General features: G+C 56.6%; 2 protein-coding genes across 3 annotated transcripts in view; both read right to left on the reverse strand.

Moving 5' to 3' along the window:
• DPM2 (dolichyl-phosphate mannosyltransferase subunit 2, regulatory) lies at window positions 1-2,935 on the reverse strand. The gene is made up of 4 exons (XM_052648875.1): window positions 2,853-2,935; window positions 2,476-2,565; window positions 1,634-1,736; window positions 1-622 (listed from the first exon to the last, which is right to left on the reverse strand). The coding sequence occupies exons 1-4, from the start codon at window positions 2,853-2,855 to the stop codon at window positions 564-566; spliced, it is 255 nt and encodes an 84-aa protein (XP_052504835.1). The 5' UTR covers window positions 2,856-2,935; the 3' UTR covers window positions 1-563.
• A 349-nt stretch (window positions 2,936-3,284) lies between these two features.
• Window positions 3,285-18,668, reverse strand: part of EEIG1 (estrogen-induced osteoclastogenesis regulator 1) — a 38,325-nt gene continuing 22,941 nt past the window's right edge. Inside the window, exons 2-12 of one of the 2 annotated variants that reach the window (XR_008200150.1) lie at window positions 18,486-18,606; window positions 18,264-18,293; window positions 15,729-15,845; window positions 14,000-14,046; window positions 13,688-13,839; window positions 11,541-11,645; window positions 11,257-11,452; window positions 10,691-10,812; window positions 10,488-10,557; window positions 8,828-9,134; window positions 3,285-3,351 (exon numbers count right to left, since the gene is read on the reverse strand). Coding sequence is in view for 1 of the 2 variants with exons in the window: in XM_052648808.1 (XP_052504768.1) it covers window positions 9,089-9,134; window positions 10,488-10,557; window positions 10,691-10,812; window positions 11,257-11,452; window positions 11,541-11,645; window positions 13,688-13,839; window positions 14,000-14,046; window positions 15,729-15,845; window positions 18,264-18,293; window positions 18,486-18,606 (1,006 nt within the window). In the remaining variant the exon portion in view is untranslated. Of the gene's footprint in view, window positions 3,352-8,108; window positions 9,135-10,487; window positions 10,558-10,690; window positions 10,813-11,256; window positions 11,453-11,540; window positions 11,646-13,687; window positions 13,840-13,999; window positions 14,047-15,728; window positions 15,846-18,263; window positions 18,294-18,485; window positions 18,607-18,668 lie in introns of those variants that run through there. The other variant, XM_052648808.1, reaches the window with a different exon arrangement.

Genomic DNA, 18,668 nt, shown 5'->3' on the forward strand with positions numbered 1-18,668 from the left:
TGAGACGAAGACAACGATGTTTATTGTTCAGCTCTCCCATCAGGCCAGCCCTGAGGCTGGGGGGCTGGGCCTCCCTCTAGGCTCTCCAGGTCCAGAGATCCTTGTGGGGTCTGGGGCTATGTCAGACCTGGGAAGGCTGTCTCTGTGGAGGAGGAACATGCGGGAAGAGGTCACGTGACGCCCCAGAACCTGCCAAGTCCAACCATCATGTGACAAGAAGGCAACTGAGGCAAGTGTAGAACCCAGCGGGAAAAATGATAGGGAGTCTCAAGGTGAGGTGTGTGTGTATGTGGAGAGGGACCAGCACCTTGCAGGCCCTGAGCCAGAAGGGGGGTGAGATGGAGACTTCCAGGTACTTCTCCTCCCTGGCTTCTGGAAGGAGGAGCAGGGGCCCTGGTCAGCCAGGGGTGAGTCCTGAACAGCTTCTATCCCACAGGGGTGTCTGCAGGGCAATCAAGCTTGAGGGGGCCTCAGTGCCTGGATGGGTCCTGTGGGCACCCTCACTGGGTCTGCCCTGGAGAAGAAGCAGAGACGGAGCCAGCGGCCTCATTCCTGCTGGGCCTTCACTGAGCCTTTTTGGTATCCTTCTGGTTCTTCAGCATCACGTAGGTGATGAATATACCTGGAATACATAGACCAAAAAAGGCAACTAAGATCCTGGCTCAGGACTGCTGGGGGGTCACAAAGTGAAGTGGAAGTCGCTCAGTTGTGTCCAACTCTTTATGACCCCATGGACTACACAGTCCATGGAATTCTCCAGGCCAGAATACTGGAGTGCTTCTCCAGGGGATCTTCTTCCGAACCCAGGGATCGAACCCAGGTCTCCCACACTGCAGGTGGATTCTTTACCAGCTGAGTCACAAGGGGAGACTGGGGAGGCCAGAGTAGGACCCAAGCATGGCAGTGACCCACACAGGGGGCCAAGCAGCTACCTAACTACCCTCCAGGCCACGCCCTGGAGGCCATTTCCCTAATCATTCATCAACCTACACTTCTGCCTGCACTCATTCAACAAACATCAGCTGAGTGACTACCAAAGGCAATCTGCTGAGTTTAGTGTTTCTGATTCAACAGGGAATAAGATCCACCCAACTATCTATCTACTCACCCGACCACCTGTCCATCTACCTAACCACCCACCCACTCAGCAGTCATCATCCACCCACCCCATCATCCAGACAGCTAATTGTTGATTTATCCAAACCACTTTCTTGAGCACCAACTCAGTGCCACAGCTTGTGCTTGGGGTGAGGGCATAGTAATGATAAAGCCACAGTCCCTGCCCCTATAAGGCCCACACGCCAGACCCTGGGAGACAGAGAGATGCAGGAATCATGAACCAGGGTGACAAGGGGGTGAGAGGTGATGGAAGTGTGAGCAGAGTGGTGGTGGTGGTGGTGGTGGTGGAGGGAGCAAGAAAGAGGGAGACATCCCATGAGACTCCAGTGAGCCTGAGGCATTGGGAAGACTGACTTGAGCCCTGAAGGATGAACAGGGAAACCCCAGGACGTGAGCTGAGGGTAAGGAGCCTCAGGCAGATGTACAGTGAGTGATGAAGTGTAGCAGCATGTCTGGGGTTGGGAGGGGGTCATGGGGTCCCCAAGACACCCTGTCCAGGGTTGGGGGAACTTACCCACAAACAGGAGCAGCAGGAGGCCGGCAGCCAGTGGGATAGCAATGGCATAGGCTCGGGGCAGGAAATACTTGTGGATGACATGCTGACTGTCGATGAATGGCTGGCATCAAAGGCAGAGCTCTAGTGAGTGTTCCTCGCTCTACTCAGCTCCCCTGGTCCAAACAGCCCTCCTCCTCCATCTCAGGGGTTGACCCCATCAAAGCACTGCATTCGTTTTTCTCTAAGAGGATAGCACTCTGGGTGCCTTGGTTTGTTTCCTTCAGTTATCTAATGGTTGTGTACTGGGCACCTGACCTGGCAGGGAACAGAAGACAAAGGACTTGCCCTAAGGCCCTCACAGCTTAGCAGGGACAAAGGGGAGTGATTCCCAACCAGGACTCCAAGGTTTTCTTTACTAACATTTTTCTCCAAAGGATACCGACTTCTGCAAGATTTTGTCCTCCAAACAAACACTGCACTTTTAAAGCAGTAACCAAAAACAAATTTCCCACGGGGGAAAAAAAAATGCTAAACACTCTTACAAAATCCACTGGGACTGTCATGCCCAAGCGCCCGCAAGATAACCAGAAGGACTAGAACTCCCATCAAAAGCAAACAAATCAAGGAAAGGACTTCGCAGTGGAGTGGTTAAGGATTCCACCCTGAGCCTTCCCCTTGAGCTTCTGCTTCCTCGTCTATAAAATAGGGACACCTGTTACCATCTTTCTCATAGTGCTGTCCTGGAGCTTTCATGAGATATGCAGTGACAACACCTAGCACAGTGCCTGCTAAAATGATGTGAGGAGTTGGCTTCAAGATCCAGGGATGGGAGGTAAGAGAGGGCGGAGAAGCACACATACCAAGAGAATTACCCAGGCGGTGTAATAAGTGAAGATGATCAGGCTAAGGGCGACGAGGCCGAGTCCCACCACCTGGTCTGTTCCCGTGGCCTGCAGAAAAGGGAGGATTCAACTGAGGAAAAGATCCTCCATTTAGGAAGGAGGGGGGAGTCGCTGCGGCCCGATCACGTCCATTTACTCAGCTGACATATGTGACGTGGCTGACTGGGTATCTTTTCTAGGTCGAGAGAGAGAGTACCGGGCCAAAGTCTATCACTCGTACGGTGAGACGGCGGGAGAACGATACCGGCTCCGAGTGCTCAAGCCCCAGCTCCGGAACAGACCCAGGACCCCACCCTCCAGACGCCCCCATTGCCGACTTTCGGCCTCACGCTCACCATTTCCCCAGCGCTTCAGGCACCGGAGACGCAAGCCCCATCCGGTTCCGGGTCCGGGCCCTTCCGGCCTTGGGCCGCGGGGCACGCCGGGAGTCGCAGTCCTCAAGCTGGCCCAGGACCACGTGGCCGGAGACGGGCGGGCACCGCCTCCTCTTTGCATATCGGGAAATGTAGTTTCTCGAGGACATTCTGTGACGCGTTCCCGAATCTCTTGGCAGTGAGACCGAATTGAGGCACCGAGACTGGCTTGGCACTTGTGGGTTCGGTCCTGTCGAACTCGTCCGAGGGAAAAAAAAAAAAAAAGCCCATCTCTCAATATCCCAGAGTCCTAAAGCCAGAACAGGATGGGGGTGAGTGGTCAGAAGTCCCGTGTTTCAGGTGGGGAAAAGGAGGCTCGAGAGAGAGGCGCGAACTTTTCAGATCACAGTCTGAGTCAGTGGTGTATAGCAGACTCCAGCAACCGAGGGCGCTACTTCCTGGTCCCGAGGCCCGAACGTGTCTGTTGAGGGTAAGGTAAAGAAAAAGTTCAAGGACCGGCCTAGGGTGGGAGGAGAAGGAGAAGCCGGAGTCCCTTCCCCAAGTGCATCACCAAGAAGACGCTTGTCACTGCGTTTCTGTTTTTTAAATTTTATTTATTTTTGGCTGCGCTGGGTCTTCGTTACTGCGAGGGCTTTTCTCTAGTCGCCGTACAGAGCCTTTTATTGCCGTGGCTTCTTTGTAGCAGAGCACGGGCTCGGGCACGCGGGCTTCAGTCGCTGCGGCTCGCAGGTCCTCTGAGCACAGACTCTACTTGTGGTGCACAGGGCTTAGCTGCTCCGCAGCATGTGGGGGCCTCCTGGATTGGGGATCCAACCGTGTCTCCTGCACTGGCAGGTGGACTCTTTACCAGTGAGCCACCAGGGAAGCCCCATGACTGCGTTTTAGTTACCTTATTTACTTGTTGACCTGGCCCACTTGACTGTGAGCCCCGTGAGGAAAGGGTCTGTATCCCCAGTGTCCAGAATGAAGCCTGACACAACTGGGAGCTTTGAATCAGTCAACCAGCTTTAAGATTTTGGTGACTTCTGCAGTGCTACAGACCCCACTCCAGTACTCTTGCCCAGAAAATCTCATGGACAGAGGAGCCTGGTAGGCTGCAGTCCATGGGGTCTCGAAGAGTCGGGCACGACTGAGCAACTTCACTTTCACTTTTCACTTTCATGCATTGGAGAAGGAAATGGCAACCCACTTCAGTGTTCTTGCCTGGAGATTCCCAGGGATGGGGGAGCCTGGTCGGCTGCCATCTATGGGGTCGCACAGAGTCGGACACGACTGAAGCGACTTAGCAGCGGCGGCAGCAGCAGCAGTGCTACGGAGAATAGCCTCTGGCGATGCCAGGCCCTCCCTGTGCTGTCTTCACCTGGGGGGGAGGGGGGCAGGGGCATGCAAAGACAGAGTCTGAACCAGGCATGGCTTGCTCCTGCTGGCAGCATCTGTTTCCTTGGGTTGTCTGAGCCCATCGCAAAGCTGAGAGGAACATTTTTCCCCCATCATTTATTTTATATACTGATTTTTCACTTCGCATGGAAAAAAAAAAGTAAAAGTTGTGCTTAGTCGTGTCTGACTCTGCAACCTCACGGACTGGTTCCAGATAGTGAAAGGAGTAGGTCAAGGCTGTATATCGTCACCCTGCTTATTTAACTTATATGCAGAGTACATCATGAGAAAGGCTGGGCTGGAGGAAGCACAAGCTGGAATCAAGATTCCTGGGAGAAACATCAATAATCTCAGATATGCAGATGACACCACCCTTATGGCAGAAAGCAAAGAACTAAGGAGCCTCTTGATGAAAGTGAAAGAGGAGAGTGAAAAAGTTGGCTTAAAACTCAACATTCAGAAAACTAAGATCATGGCATCCAGTCCCATCACTTCATGGCAAATAGATGGGGAAACAGTGGAAACAGTGACAGACTTTTTTGGGGCTCCAGAATCACTGCAGATGGTGACTGCAGCCATGAAATTAAAAGACGCTTACTCCTTGGAAAGAAAGTTATGACCAACCTAGACAGCATATTAAAAAGCAGAGACATTACTTTGCCAACAAAGGTTCGTCTGGTCAAAGCTACAGTTTTTCCAGTAGTCATGTATGGATGTGAGAGTTGGACTATGAAGAAAGCTGAGCGCCAAAGAATTGATGCTTTTGAAGTGTGGTGTTGGAGAAGACTCCTGAGAGTCCCTTGGACTGCAAGGAGATCCAACCAGTCCATCCTAAAGGAATTCAGTCCAGAATATTCAGTGAAAGGACTGATGCTGAAGCTGAAACCAATACTTTGGCCACCTGATGCGAAGAACTGACTCATTAGAAAAGACCTTGATGCTGGGAATGATTGAAGGCAGAAGGGGACGACAGAGGATGAGATGGTTGGATGGCATCACTGACTCAATGGACATGAGTTTGAGTAACTCCGGGAGTTGGCAATGGACAGGGAGGTGTCTGGTGTGCTGCAGTCTGTGGGGTCGCAGAGTCGGACACGACTGAGCGACTGAACTAAACTGAGCTGGACTGTAGCCCACCAGGCTCCTCTGTCAATGGAATTCTCCAGGCAAGAATACTGGAGTGGCTAGCCATTCGCTTCTCCAGAGGATCTTCCTGACCCAGGGATTGAACAGCTTCTTACTGTCTGAGCCACCAGGAAAGCCCACTGAGCATTACTGTGCTCCAAAGGAGCAAACTGTTTTGGACCTTACAGCCCAGTTTCTTCCGTCTCAGAATTGGGGCTCAGCCAGGAGCCAACTCATCCCTCCCCACGTGTGCAAAGAACCAAGGGGCTGAGAATCAGCCTCCAGGGTTTTCTGGGGTGTGAGCAGGCATCAGCACTGAAAATGGGCAAGGATAATGCAGTGCTGGGGCCAGGATGAGGCCTGGTAGTCTGGTCCCTTCCGGCTTGTCCAGAGCCCTGAGGATTCCTGCCATTTCTGAGCTCATGAAAGGCCCAGGGTGACTTGCCTTTCCCAAGAGCTTGGTGGCCATGACAACTCTTCAGGAACTTGAGTCAAGGGCAGGGAGTGAGGTGGTCCAAGCCTGGAGACAGTGCTGGCCTGTGGCTTTGGGGAGGCTGGGAAAACTCTTAGCATGTTTCAGGGGCGGGGTCAGGCTCCCTAGGGAGGGCTGTATACCCACCTCCTAATTTGATCCACAACCCCATTTGCAGCTGAGAAAGCTGAGGCACAGGCAGTCATCGGTCCTCAGGCGTACTTGTTAGAGGCCACCCGACTCTGGGGAGGTTGGAACTTGGGCTCTGAGGTCAGAGCTGCCACCTTGTAAGTGTGAGGTTGGCAAGAAACTGTCCTTTCTGGGCCTGTTTCCTCCCAATGAATGTGTCGTAGTAACAGTGATAATAATTGTAATGACTGCAGCCAGGACAACCAAGAACCCTGGCCACCGACGTCTCTCCCACCCCCTGAGTGTCATCTCTCTCCCTTCTGGTGCCATCTGTGACCTGGGATTCAACTCAGTAAAACAAGCAAGAACCAACATGCCATAACAAAATCTGCAACATTTAATCCCCATCCCCCCAACCGAGACACTTGACACTAGGCTGATTTCCCCTTACAATGTTATTTTCTACAATAGAAGCTGGGACGGAGATACAAACACAGCCCACTGAATCAGGGGGTGGTGGTGGTAACATTCTGTTTGAAAGGAGGGGTGTTAAAAAAAAAAAGGCCTCCCCTCCCCCCATCTCCCTGCTCACCTCCCAAAAGAGAGACCACGGCATTCTGCATCTTGGCGGATCATGCCATGCGGTCGGTTTGTGGGGTGACCAGAAAAAATAAAAAAAAAGAACTAAAAATATTGTAGACCTTTCTTTAAATCTCCTAGTAAAAACGTTAAACTGTCTTTCAAGAAGATTCCAAACTGGCATTGCATAGACCACTTCCTTTCCAAAAATATCTCTAATATATTCTGTCTCTTTCTAAATATAGGATTTTTAGTTCAGAGCTGTGGGCACCTAATGGGAATTCACTGAGCTTGAGGGGACCAGAGGGTCGAAGAAAGGGCTCCCACGTGGGAATGAGGCTGGGGCTCCGGGGCTCCAGGCCTCCAGCTCCAGCCAGCATTGATTTGGTTGTGGCTGAATTCTGTTAGTCCAGTTACCCTGGCCCAGGGCCTGGCATGGGAAGGTCTGGCAGGCTCTGTCTCCTTCTGGGGTGACTGTCAAATTCAGACCTCGCCTAGGGTGGGGCTGGGTTCCTGGTATGGGGAATTCTCCCCAACAGCACCAAAACCAGCTATCTTATGCCTGAAGCCCCCAGAATGTTGACTCAGACCTAAAAACACCCTGAATACATCGCCTCACTGGGCTGAGGTCGTGCACATACAGAAGGGAAGGACAGCGTTCCCCATCTTCTAGGGGTCACTTCAACTGTAGACAGTGCGACCAGCTCCCTTTTAAAGTGCCAGGTGTCTGTGGGGCAGGAAGGGACCTGCAGAGCTGACCAGAGCCTTCCCCAGCCAGAGCAAACGCTCCATCCTGCCTCAGCAGGCACCTTCTCACATTCATTTTCTAAAAGGGTTAGGGCATTAAAAACAACAACAGAAATCCTAGAAATGCTCTGGTCCCAATGCCAGGAGGTTCCAAGACCAAGTCCAATTCTTGCCAATGGGACAGAAGGCAAGGACCCCTCCCAACCTGGGGAGGGCACCCCCACCCCCCACCCCAGATCCCCAGCCCTGCTGGGACCCAGCCAGCGGGTACAGGGAGAACAGAAGCACCTCCCCTCGCCTGGGGGAGGAGAAAATACCAAACTGTGAACTCTTAAAAAAAGAAAATGAAAGGAAGGAAAGAAAAAAGAAAAAGAAAAAAAACAAGAAAGAAAAGGAAAAAGGTATGGGGCTACGTAAACACCAGCCTGCTGGGTTTATACAAAATGAGTGGAAGTTAGAGTGTCGGGGAGTCTGTCCAGGGACCGGCGGGCAGCCAGAACCCACCTTCAAGCAAGTAACAGGACAAGGCCAGGGGAAAGTGCTGAGAGCAGAGGGTATAGCGAGGGGTAGGGGCAGGGGCAGGGCCAGACTGCTCCCCACTGGGAAACCCCCTTAATGGACGCCCCCCCACCCCCGCCGCCCTCTCCTTTGCCCAGAGAGGGCATGTTTTCAGAGGTTGGCTGAGGCTTTTCTGGCCAGGAAGCCAGCTCCGGGCCAGTCCAGCTACAGCCCATCTGCCTCTCCAGCATCGGCCCCGGCCTGGGCCAGCTGAGCCTGAGGGGAGAGAAAGGGCGCTTGGCTTGGCAAACCCAGCCCAGCCGGGCTGCTGACCTCCAGGGCCTTGGGAGGCACCTTTCCTGGCTTCCTTAACGGACGCCAGCTGCCCAGGACCCAGCCCCGGGCAGAGGGGAACCGAAGCTCAGGCTCAGACCTTTCTCAGCAGGGGGCTCAGGCCTGAGCTGGAGCCAACCAGAGGGGCAGGGGCGGTGCCACGTTCCAGCCGGGCTGCGAGGGCAGGGCTGCTGACTGCACGGCAGGCAGGGCCCAGGGATCCTTGGGAAGGGCTCAGTGGACGGGCAGGCGAGGGCCAGCGTGCTGTGCTGGAGACAAGCGTGTGCAAAGTGCAGGCTGCCGGGGCAGCAGGAGAACATTCGCTGCGGGGGAGGGGGGTCTCAATCCAGAGCGCGGGTGGGGTTTGAGGTCTTGGTTTCCCGGAGGAGGCCGCCAGCAGGTCCCCCGGGACGCAGAGGAGTGACAGCTGAAGCACTAAGCAGTCAGAGGGCCATGGTGGCAGGATTCCGGGGGGTGAACTGCCCCGCCAAGGACAAGGGGGCAATGGAGCGAGGCCCTGCCAGGGCTGAGCCAGCGCTCCTGGAGTGAACGGGGACATAGGACAAGAGGCCCCTCGGCCACCAGCCTCCCTGCATGTGCAGGAACTACTGAATGTCCTCGCCGAGGGCCCAGGTGGGTCTCAGAGGGGCAGTGCCCACCATGGGTCTCTGCCCACCTGTTTCACGGGCCCATGTGTCCTGCTCCCTAGTGGTTCAGAGGAGAATATTCACAGTGGTGCCCGGGGCCCTTGCGGGCCATGAGCGTCCCAGCATAGATGGGAGGTCAGTGGAATGATGCTTTGGGGCTGGAGTGCATGGAGGAGGCACAGATGAGAGGCAGCACGGATGGTGATCCGAAGGGGAAGGTCCCTTGTGGAATGACGCGGGTCTGGACGCCCGTGAAGGCAGGGCCCTTCTCCAGCCGGGGCACCTGCTCCTCAATGGCTTTCAATCACGACTGGCTCGTAGACCCCAGAGGAGACCCTGTGGGGAGAAACAGGTCAGCTTGTCCTCCCTGATGGTCCTCTGGGCCAGCCCTGGGAGGTACTTCGCAAGCACTGTTAACTGGCCCCATTTTGCAGAGAGAAACTGAGTCTCAGAGAAGTTGAGTCACCTGCCCAGGGTAACACAGATGTTACGTCCCTGAGCCTGTGGGATCACAGAGCTTGCACAGACCATGCCCAACCCCCCCTGGGTACCAGCAGCTCACATGCTGGGGTGTGCTGTGCCCATCCTCACAGCAATTCAGGCAGAGAGGATCTGCAGCCAGCCCCACTTGACAGATAAAGAAACTGAAGTTCAGAGAGATTACGGGGCTTGCCGAAAGTGCAGCAGAAGGTCGGGAAGCTTGATCAGCTCTTCTCCCAGCCAAGGCCAGGCCCACGAGAAGGGCTGTAGTCATTCAGGGCACAGTATACAGCTCTGCAGTAACCTTGCTCAATCTCAGTTTCCTCATCCTCAGAGGGGGCTGGAGAGGGATGTCACAAAGCCCCAAGAAGTGCCCTCTGTTTTCTTTTTGCCCACCCCACTAAGGGCAGCCTAGGCCACGCAAAGATGGCAGTTGCAATTTTGAGCCTCCGCCAGCAGAGGTCAGCAGAGCAACACCAGAGGGCAGGTCTGAGGCCCCAGTGTGGCCCAGCCAAGCCTCCTACTGCTCTGGCCCTAGATGTTCAATGGACACTTTCCCATCTGGCCCATAAGAACCAGGAGTAAAGGCTTCAGCACAGCCCTGCAGGTGGTAAGCTCCTCCACTCATTCATTCAATGAGCCAGGCACACACAGACCAGCATGCTGTAAATGAATGATTTAGAGGATACTCTATATACTGGCAGAGTTCAAGCCACAAGTTTGATCCTCACATCTGCTTGCCTCTGAACATCATGAAGCAACAATCTATGTTGCTCACTGCCGTATCCCCAGCACCTAGCTCAGAACCATGGAACGTAGCTGGTGCACAGTAACTATTCATTTAATAGATACATGAGTCATCATCATCATTTTTTAGGAGCTCCCAGGCCCAGGAGGAGGAAGGGAAAGAAAAATGGAATCCAAAATAAAGATGTATGAAGCCCCTGCTGTGTCAGGCATTTTCCAAGGTTCCTTGGAACCCTCCCAAACCAAACCTGGGGCGTTTGTCCCAGGTTTCTGGGTGAGGTGGTGTGATCCACATCATTTGACAGATGGAGAAACTGCGGCTCAGACAGACATGACTGGCCTGAAGTCACATGGACAAGAGCTGGCATTCAAAGCTAGGTCAATGGGCTGCAGAAGCCACACGCTCTCACCACGGGGGCCCAGAGCCACACTCGTCACCTGCCCAGAACCTTCCCCGCCTACCTGTTGGCCAGCTGGATACCACTTAGGGTGGTGGTGCCATCGCGGCTCACGAACAGCCGGAGGTTGCTGTCTGTGGGGACACGGGGGAAGATAGAAGCTGAATGGGGCAGTGAAGCCAGAGAGCCCCCGGGCACTGTCCCCGTCAGTGCTGGCTGCTCACCCCGGGCACCAACGCCCGCACCCCACCTGCGCTGGCAGCTCACCCTCGGTATTGCTCCCTTCAGTGAAGTCCTGGCTCTGCATGATCTTCTCTACGATGTCATCAGCATCAATGCGCGTGTCATCCACCCAGGTCGGGTGGCTCTCCACCGAGTCCTTCTTCCTCCTGGGGTGGGGCGAGAGTCAGAACAGTCACACGACCATAGGACCCAGTCCCCATCTACCGCGCTCAGGACCCTCCGAGTGCACGTGGAAGATGGTCCAGAGCGTGTTCACGGAACCGTCACCTCAACCCTACAGTACGGATGCTGCTGCAACCTGATCTTAGAGAGGAGGCTGCGGAGGCCCTGGGGAGTTAAGTGCCAGCCTCCAAGAGGCCACAGAGCACGGAAGCAGGCCGGCCCCAGGGTGTGCTAGGCCACCCGCAGCATCCGCCCACTGAGCACGCGCGCCAGGCCGGGTGCAGCCAGTGTGGAGCATCAGCTGGTTTGACGGCCACGCACCCCACAATGACAGGGCCCAGCTGTCCCTGTGTTACAGGGGGAGGAGCAGAAGTTCCGGGAGCCACCGGAGGGCTCTGCTCTCTAGCAGCACTTGCGGTGAGACCTACCGGAACGAGCGATCTGACAGATGCGGAGGCCGGGGCGGCCGTGGTGGTTTCTCCGGGGGCCGGTGCTCGCGCTCGCTGCCTTCAGGCCCCTCCACGGCCATGCTGAGGCCGCCCGAGGTGCTGCTGCTGGTGGACGTGTTCCGGCGGTGTGTCAGGTCTGAGAGGCTCGAGGAGCGCGATTGCTCTGTGCTGTAGCCTACTGGGTGGTGGGGGTGCAGGTCATGATGGGGGCGGCCGGGGAGGCTGGGAGGCCAAGGGCATGGGGAGGGCGGGCAGGCGCTCACCCGAGATCTTGGACTGCTGGCTGGCATAGCTGGAGTTGCGGGAGTGGCCGGAGTGGAACACCTCCTCGGGGCTGGACAGGTTCTGGTCTGGCTCCTCCGGCACCCCTGGAAGCAGGGAGGGGCAGGGGTGACCAGCATGCTCGCTTCTCACTAGTCCTCTCACTGAATGTGGCAGGGTGGGGGTGGGGGTGGGGGGGCACACTATGTATTTCCACTTAAGAGATGGAAAAACTCTTAAGAGATGATTCAGCGGGCAGCAACCTGTCCTGAGCTACAGGCCAGCACTCGAGCCCAGGGTCATTCCTTCACTCCACAAATATCTGGGGGGTGCTCTACTGGGTTGCTAGGAGACAGGGTGTCACAGACAGCCAGTGGTGGGAAGGAAGAACACAGGACAAAAAGGACCCACAATTAACCGTAACTGGCAAATGGCCCACAGCAGGGAGCGTATGGGGGGAGGTTGGGTCTGAAATCCAACCTGAAATCAGGGAAGGCTTCTCTGAGGAGGTGGCCTTAATGAGAGACCATCAGGATGTTTGGCAGGGAGCAGGCTAGGTAAGGCATCAGAGAAAAGGCCTTCTAGACCCAGGGACCAGCATCAGCAAAGGCCCTGAGGCTTCAGTGAGCTGGGGTCTGTGTAGCTGGAGTGGAGTAAATAAGGGTGGGGAACACATTTAGGCACTGGCAGCAGGAAATATAGGGAACCAAGCAGGGTCTGCCTAGGGCTCAGAGAGCACCCACCCACCCACCAGTCCTTCTGGCCCATGTAGGAAGCAATGACTCTTCCATCCTCTTCAGATGTTGAGCACACCCACCCAGGTCACAGCCTGGACCCTAGGCCTGCCTGTGTCCCCACCCAAAGCCACAAGGCTTTTCAAGTCCTGACAGGTTCTTTGCCTCTGAGGGGCTGCAGGAAGAGAGAGGCTTGTGGGGCTCAAATTCCCACCCCACGCAGAAGAAGCATCTCTTTTCTCACACAAAAGGCACCACACGTGCTGGGGTGCCCTGGTTCCCAGATCGCTCCTCTGGGGATCCCTACCCTGAAGCTGGAGAGCAGGGGAGCTGGGGAGCCCCCATTCCTGCATGCAGCCCCCAGGCTGAGGCAGGGGAGAAGCCCAGCTTTCTGCTCTGGGTCCCACCTGGCTGGTGTGCAGGAAAAACAGGAGGGCAGGAAAGCTGGCCCTCAGGGTCAGAGGGTCCCTCTCGGCTCCCAGCCCCAGGGGCAGAATCACCCAGAAAACAGGGTCTGAGGCCCCGTGCCCTCACTGCTCTCGTGGCACAGGTTAGGGCCACCATGTGCCACCCTGCTTACTGATCAGCTTGGGGGCTGTCCACCTCCCAGCTCTGAGCTCACCCCCAGGGACGGGGTGCCGGGGCCAAGGCTCATGCTTTGTGGGGGGAGGGCCTACTTCATCCCTTACAGCACTGGGCTCCTTTCCCTCTTAATTGCCACACCTACTCCTCTGGGGATTCAGGCTCATTTGCATTTTTCGTAACATTGGTAATAATGATCATTTAATGGAAACATGCTGGGAAATAGAGAGGACGACCCAGGTGCCAGGAAAGGCACACACATTTTCTCAGTTCATCCCCAGAGCAACCAAGATGTGGTTACTACTGCTGATCCCACTTTGCAGAGGACGATGCTAAGGCCTGAGAGGTAAAACAGCCAGTCAGGGTCACACAGCAAGGAGCAGAACAAGAGCTCCTAGCAGGTCCCTCTGCCAGGAACACGGCACAATACACCCCAGATTCAGCTCAAATGACATCCCTTCGGGGAGCTCTCCCTGGTTGTCCCCAGGCAGACACCTTCTATATCTCTCTCCCAGCTCACGTCACAGTTCTAGGCGGACAAGCATTTGATGTATTTTTTGTTCATTGACCCCTGTCTCTCCTGCTCGACCCGGAGAGCCAGGAGGCCAGCGACCTGATCCGTCTTGGTCCAGGGTGCTGCTGTGATTCTGGGGCCAGGCAGAGCCTGGATCATGGGAGGGGCGCAGATGCCTACCCGACGGAAGCAAGGGTGGGTGAACACCACCCCACTGGCTTTCTCTTCTCAGCAAGTGTCCCCCCTTGGGACCTAGGGACTGGGGGAGGTGAAAGCCTTCGTCTCAGGAGGAGTGCAGAGGGCAGGTGGGGAACGGTACCTGAGCCGAGGATGGTGGGCCGGGCCTTGGGGGGCCGGGACCCCGTCAGGGAGTTGCTGCTGCCCCCGTGGCTGGTTCCGCCACCCTTGCACGTCAGCTGCAGGGAGGAGTCCTGGCCTGGAATGGAGATGGACTTGGCAGTGGATGGCGGCCTTGGGAAAACAGAGAGGGGTGTGACTGGGGTGCCCCAGCTTGGGGTCAGAAGAAGACAGGGGACCCCACGAGCCTGGAGGAGGGAAGAGTCCCTGGCCCTCTCCCGACAATGTTCAGGACAGAGCCCCCACCCCTCAGGTGGCCTGCACCAGCACTCACGTCTTGAAGCAGGGGTCTCCCGAGAGCAGGAACATTCCAATGGTGACCTGTGCAAAAGCCGGTGAGATCAGCCACGCCCTGTTCAACCCTCCCAGATCCCCCACAGGTGCCTGGACCCCCCGTTCTGGCTTCAGATGAGCTTGGACTCTGATCCCATCTCTGTCCCTTGCTGGCCCTGGTGACACCACCAAACTTCACTGAAGCCCAGTTTTCTCGTGCAGAGGACAAAACTGATCCTAACAGCTGCCTCGTGGGATGGTAGAGGATGCCTGGGGCGCCTGGCATGGAATGAGTGAGGAGTGAGTCGGCTACTGTCATTTCAGAACGGCGACTAGACTGTGGGACCCTCAAGGGTGAGGCCGCAGACATTCTCTATCCTCACAGCCCCCAGAGCGGGCAAGGCAGGTGGGAGGGGGGCTCTTAAAGCCTACCCGGTGGGGAGGGGCCCACCCAGCCTGACACGGCGTAGGAGTTCACAGAGTCCAACACAGATGGCAGGGGTGTGTGAAAGTTTGTCGAATAAAACAAAGCAAGAAGTCATTAGAAATGTTTAACATCCACTTGGGCAAAGAGTTCGGCAATGGTTCAAACAAGGCAAGATTTGGGTCCCCAAATTGGGGCTAGAATGAAGTGACAGGTGATGGGCTGAGAAAGAATCCCAGGGAAAGCTCCAACAAAAACGGTGCCCGCTGGGCTGAGGCTGAGATTTTTAATGGGTTATTTCATTTGGCTGTGATAGCAACCTGCCATGTACGTGGTGGCCTCAGGCTATAGACACAGGAACTGAGACTCAGACTCAGGGGAAATAAATGACTATCCAAGATCCGGCAGACAGGACATGGGGGAGCTGGCCTTGGACCCGAGGCCCCCTTGTTCTGGTCTGAGGATGCATTGAGGCCCTGGCTCTCACAAGGGCTAGCCTGGACCTTTCCAGTGGCCTTTGGCTTCTTCTGCAAAAGGTCCAGGAGGCCCTAGCGCCCTTGCCTACCACCTCCTACTCAGCTCTGTCAGACACAGTACTCTCCCAATGGGTCAGCTCACAGGGCTGTGGTTAACACAAGACTGTTTTCTCAGCCAGGTGGAAGGGTGTGGAGATGAGGAAGAAAGGTGAGCTGGCAGCGGATGCTCCGATATCTCTGTCCACAGGGGTTCAGGAGGCAGCTGCCCGGGGGGAGGGTGCTGCCCCGGTCCCGGAAACCTTCACGTGGCTGGGCCCTCGGGGCGGCTGCCCGGGTCTGCTGGGTGCAGGGACGGCAGGTCTGTCCACACCCCGGTGCCCTGGAGCTCAGGTGGCCTCGCGTCATGCGCGGCCGTGGTTAGGAGCTGGGCTGCAGGGTCAGGTGCCAGCTTTGCTGTGCCTTTGGGTGGATGACCACCCAAAGGTGGAGCCCCTCCTGTGCAAAACTGGGGCCAGGAAGAGACACCACTCCCTGCCAGGCTGTGGTTGGGCACCACGAGATGAGGGCTGCTGGTCTCACCACAAGAGACTGTTGGGGTCCACTCCCTGAGCCCCGATTATGGAGGGCAAAACTGAGGCCAGTGGCTAAGTCAGGTCTCTAAGGGGGGTTTCCTGACCCCAGGGCCCACGTCTTCCCAGCGTCTCTCGCTGTCCGTCTGGGGTGAGAACCTGTGTTCCTTGCAACTCCCCACGGGACTCCGACAGGGAGGCGGCCTGCCCTTGCCCCTGCCCCTGGTGGGAGGGGCAGATGAGGCCCGAAGCCCCTGGTACCTTGAGGATGGAGTTGTCCTGTCGAGTGTTCTTCGTGTCGTAGCCCTCCAGCAGGCAGCAGCGCACCGTGGAGCCCGAGCCTGCAAACTCTGCCAGGTTCAAGTCGGCGAAGCCCAGCTGAGCGGGGGACAGAGGAGAGGGTGGGAGGCTGAGGGGAGTGTGGGCACAGCACTGGTGGCCCAAGGGTGAGCTGGGCCGGGGGCAGGGGGGCCGGAGCCCTGGGCCCGCCCCGCAGCCCCGACGGACTGTTGCATAACCGGCACCCAAGGACACGGGCCGCGGCTGGTGGCTCCGCGTGGCAAAGCCAGGAGCTCACATCCCTGGGCTGCACAAAGCACCCTTTGTGCCGCGTCCCGGCGTGCACCAGGGCAGCGCCCGAGATGAAAGGACATTGTTGTCTGCGACACAGACGCACTGTTCCCGGGGAAACAAGGCCGTGCTGTGGGAGCCACCGAACCAGCAGGCAGGAGGGGAGGCCAGGCCCGTGGGAACTTGGCACTGGGGTGGATGGATGGATGGGTGGGGGGCATTCTGCTGGGCGGGCGGGAGACCCTGGTGGGGGTGGGAGCCAGGGGCTGGTGGGAACCCCGAGCTGTCACGGGATGCAGACGGGAGCCCAGGGTGGGGAGGGAAGTGAGAAAGTGGAAGAACAGGGTGGATGAGCTGAGAAGGCCTCCTGGGCGGAAGCCACATCTGCCAGATCTGGAGGTTGGGGTGTGGGGGGTGGGTGCTGGGCTTAGGGACCTGGAGGACAAATCAAGCTAAGCAGGGACATTCATTTGAGCACCTGCTGCACACAAGTCTCTACTGTAGAGTGCAGAGCGCATGCTTCAGATCCAGAAACTAAGGCTCAGAGCAGGCAGGTGACCTGCTCAGGGGCTCACACACCTTATCCGGCAGAGCCAGGACTGAAACGAGGCCTGATCAGTGTCAGATCTCACCACCCTTCTGGGCCTCAGTTTCTTCCTCTGATTAACGGGACCTGAGCCTGTGGTGGGACTTCCCAGGTGGTCCAGTGGTAAAGAACCTGCCTTTCAATGCAGGACACCTAAGAGACACAAGTTCAGTCCCTGGCTGGGGAGGATCCCCTGGAGGAGGGCATGGCAATCCACTCCAGTATTCTTGCCTGGAGAAACCCATGGCCAGAGGACCCTGGTGGGCTACAGTCCGTGGGACTGCAAAGAGTCGGACACGACTGAAATGACTTAGCACGCACACACGAGCCTGTGACGGAAGGGAAGGGCCTGGGAGGCCTGACAGGTGACACAGCAGGTTTGTGGGGGTGAGGGGGGAAGGTGGGTGCTCCTGCTGTTAGCTGGCCTTTTCTTCCCTGGCTGTCCTTCACCCATGTGCGTCACCAGGAGGAGAAATCTCCACTCTAAGAGCACCTTCCGCAGCCTGGTTCTAACCACCCTGCCCTCTGCTACTGGGCAGGGCGTTGGCACCTGGAACAGGGCGCAGGGCACGGCCGTGCCCACTGAACTTCCTGAGCTCTGGTCGGTGGGAAGGGACTCACTCCGCTTATTGCCTGCCTCAGGCTCTCCACGCAGGGTGAGGCAAGACAAAGGCATGTCCCCTCTGGACTGACTGAGCCCACCTCCCTGCTACTGGGTGCCTCCCCGGGCCCCAGAGGGTGGGCTAGAGGCCCCACAAGAAAGGGGGCTCAGGGCAGAGCAGGCTGACTCAAAGCCAGAGGTAACCCTTTCAGACCCGTCTTCCCCCACTTTCCCCAGTGGAAAAGGCTTTAAACAGGAAGGCCTGACATATCTGTGGGCGAGGGAAACCCTGCCCCCCACACAGACGTGCAGCCGTGGGGGTGAATGAGCCCCCCTCACCCAACCAGACGAGGGACCCTCCACTGTTAGAAAGCAAAAGGAAACTTGTGATGACACAAAAACATGCCCGCGCTGTACTGGGTAGCTAAAAAAAAGGTTTCAGAATCTGTAGGACGAGTTCCTCTTGTGAATTTAAAAATCCTATCACCTGCGTGTGCTTAGGTACACCCATGGGGGCTCCTCGTATGATCCTCTAAACCACATGCACGTGTTTTAGTCACTGCTCTGTATGAGACAGTTCATGCATTTTTCTTCTGCTGCTTGTTTTTTACAGTATTTATTGATTGATTTGGCTTTACTGGGCCTTAGCTGAGGCATGTGGGATCTAGTTCCCTGACCAGGGATCGAACCTGGGCCCCTTGCACTGGGAGTGTGGAATCTTAGCCACTGGACCACCAGGGAAGTCCCCCGCTTCAGGCATTTTTGTTTTCTTAAGCGGTCTGGAAGGGTGTGAGGAGGAGGCCGAGGGAGGTACGTGGTGGGAAGCCCTCTACCATCTGTGCTGCAATGAGCATCCGCTGCCTTTACGTTAAACGCAGAGGCTGTCAATAAAGATATCTCCAAAAACTAATACATCTCATAGAGGGCAGGGCGTCTTCTGTTTGGGGCAAGAGAGGTGGCTGGAGGTTCTTCTTACAGCTTCTCTCATGCCTGTCCCATCCTGTCCCACCCTACTGCCCCTTCACCTGGCCCCGCTTACCTTAGAATAAGCCTTCCCACCTTTCAGCTCCTGCAAGGGAAACAGACACGGAGATCAGGATGGCTAGGGAATCCCAGCGACCTCATGGGTCTTCCCAATCTTCTCTGCCCTCCTCCCCACCTGACCCCCAGGGGAGGAGGACAGGAAATGAGGTAGCCTGACTCAGGGGATGGGCCCAGAGGCACCAGCCCGGTGGTCCTGGCAGCCCCCGACCGGCCTCACCTTGCGCACAGACACACGGAAGATGCAGGGGTCGAGCAGGCCAGTGGCCGGGTTGGCGCTCATCTTGCACACGAAGGTGAACCTCTTCCGCCACCGCACGCAGTTCTCCTGCACCTCCTCCCTGCGGGCACAAGGGGTGGGGGCCCACGTTCAGGGAGGTGAGGGCCCTGCCCCCTGTGGGGA

Source organism: Budorcas taxicolor, chromosome 11 (assembly GCF_023091745.1).
Source record: "Budorcas taxicolor isolate Tak-1 chromosome 11, Takin1.1, whole genome shotgun sequence".
NCBI classification, from domain to species: Eukaryota; Metazoa; Chordata; class Mammalia; order Artiodactyla; family Bovidae; genus Budorcas; species Budorcas taxicolor.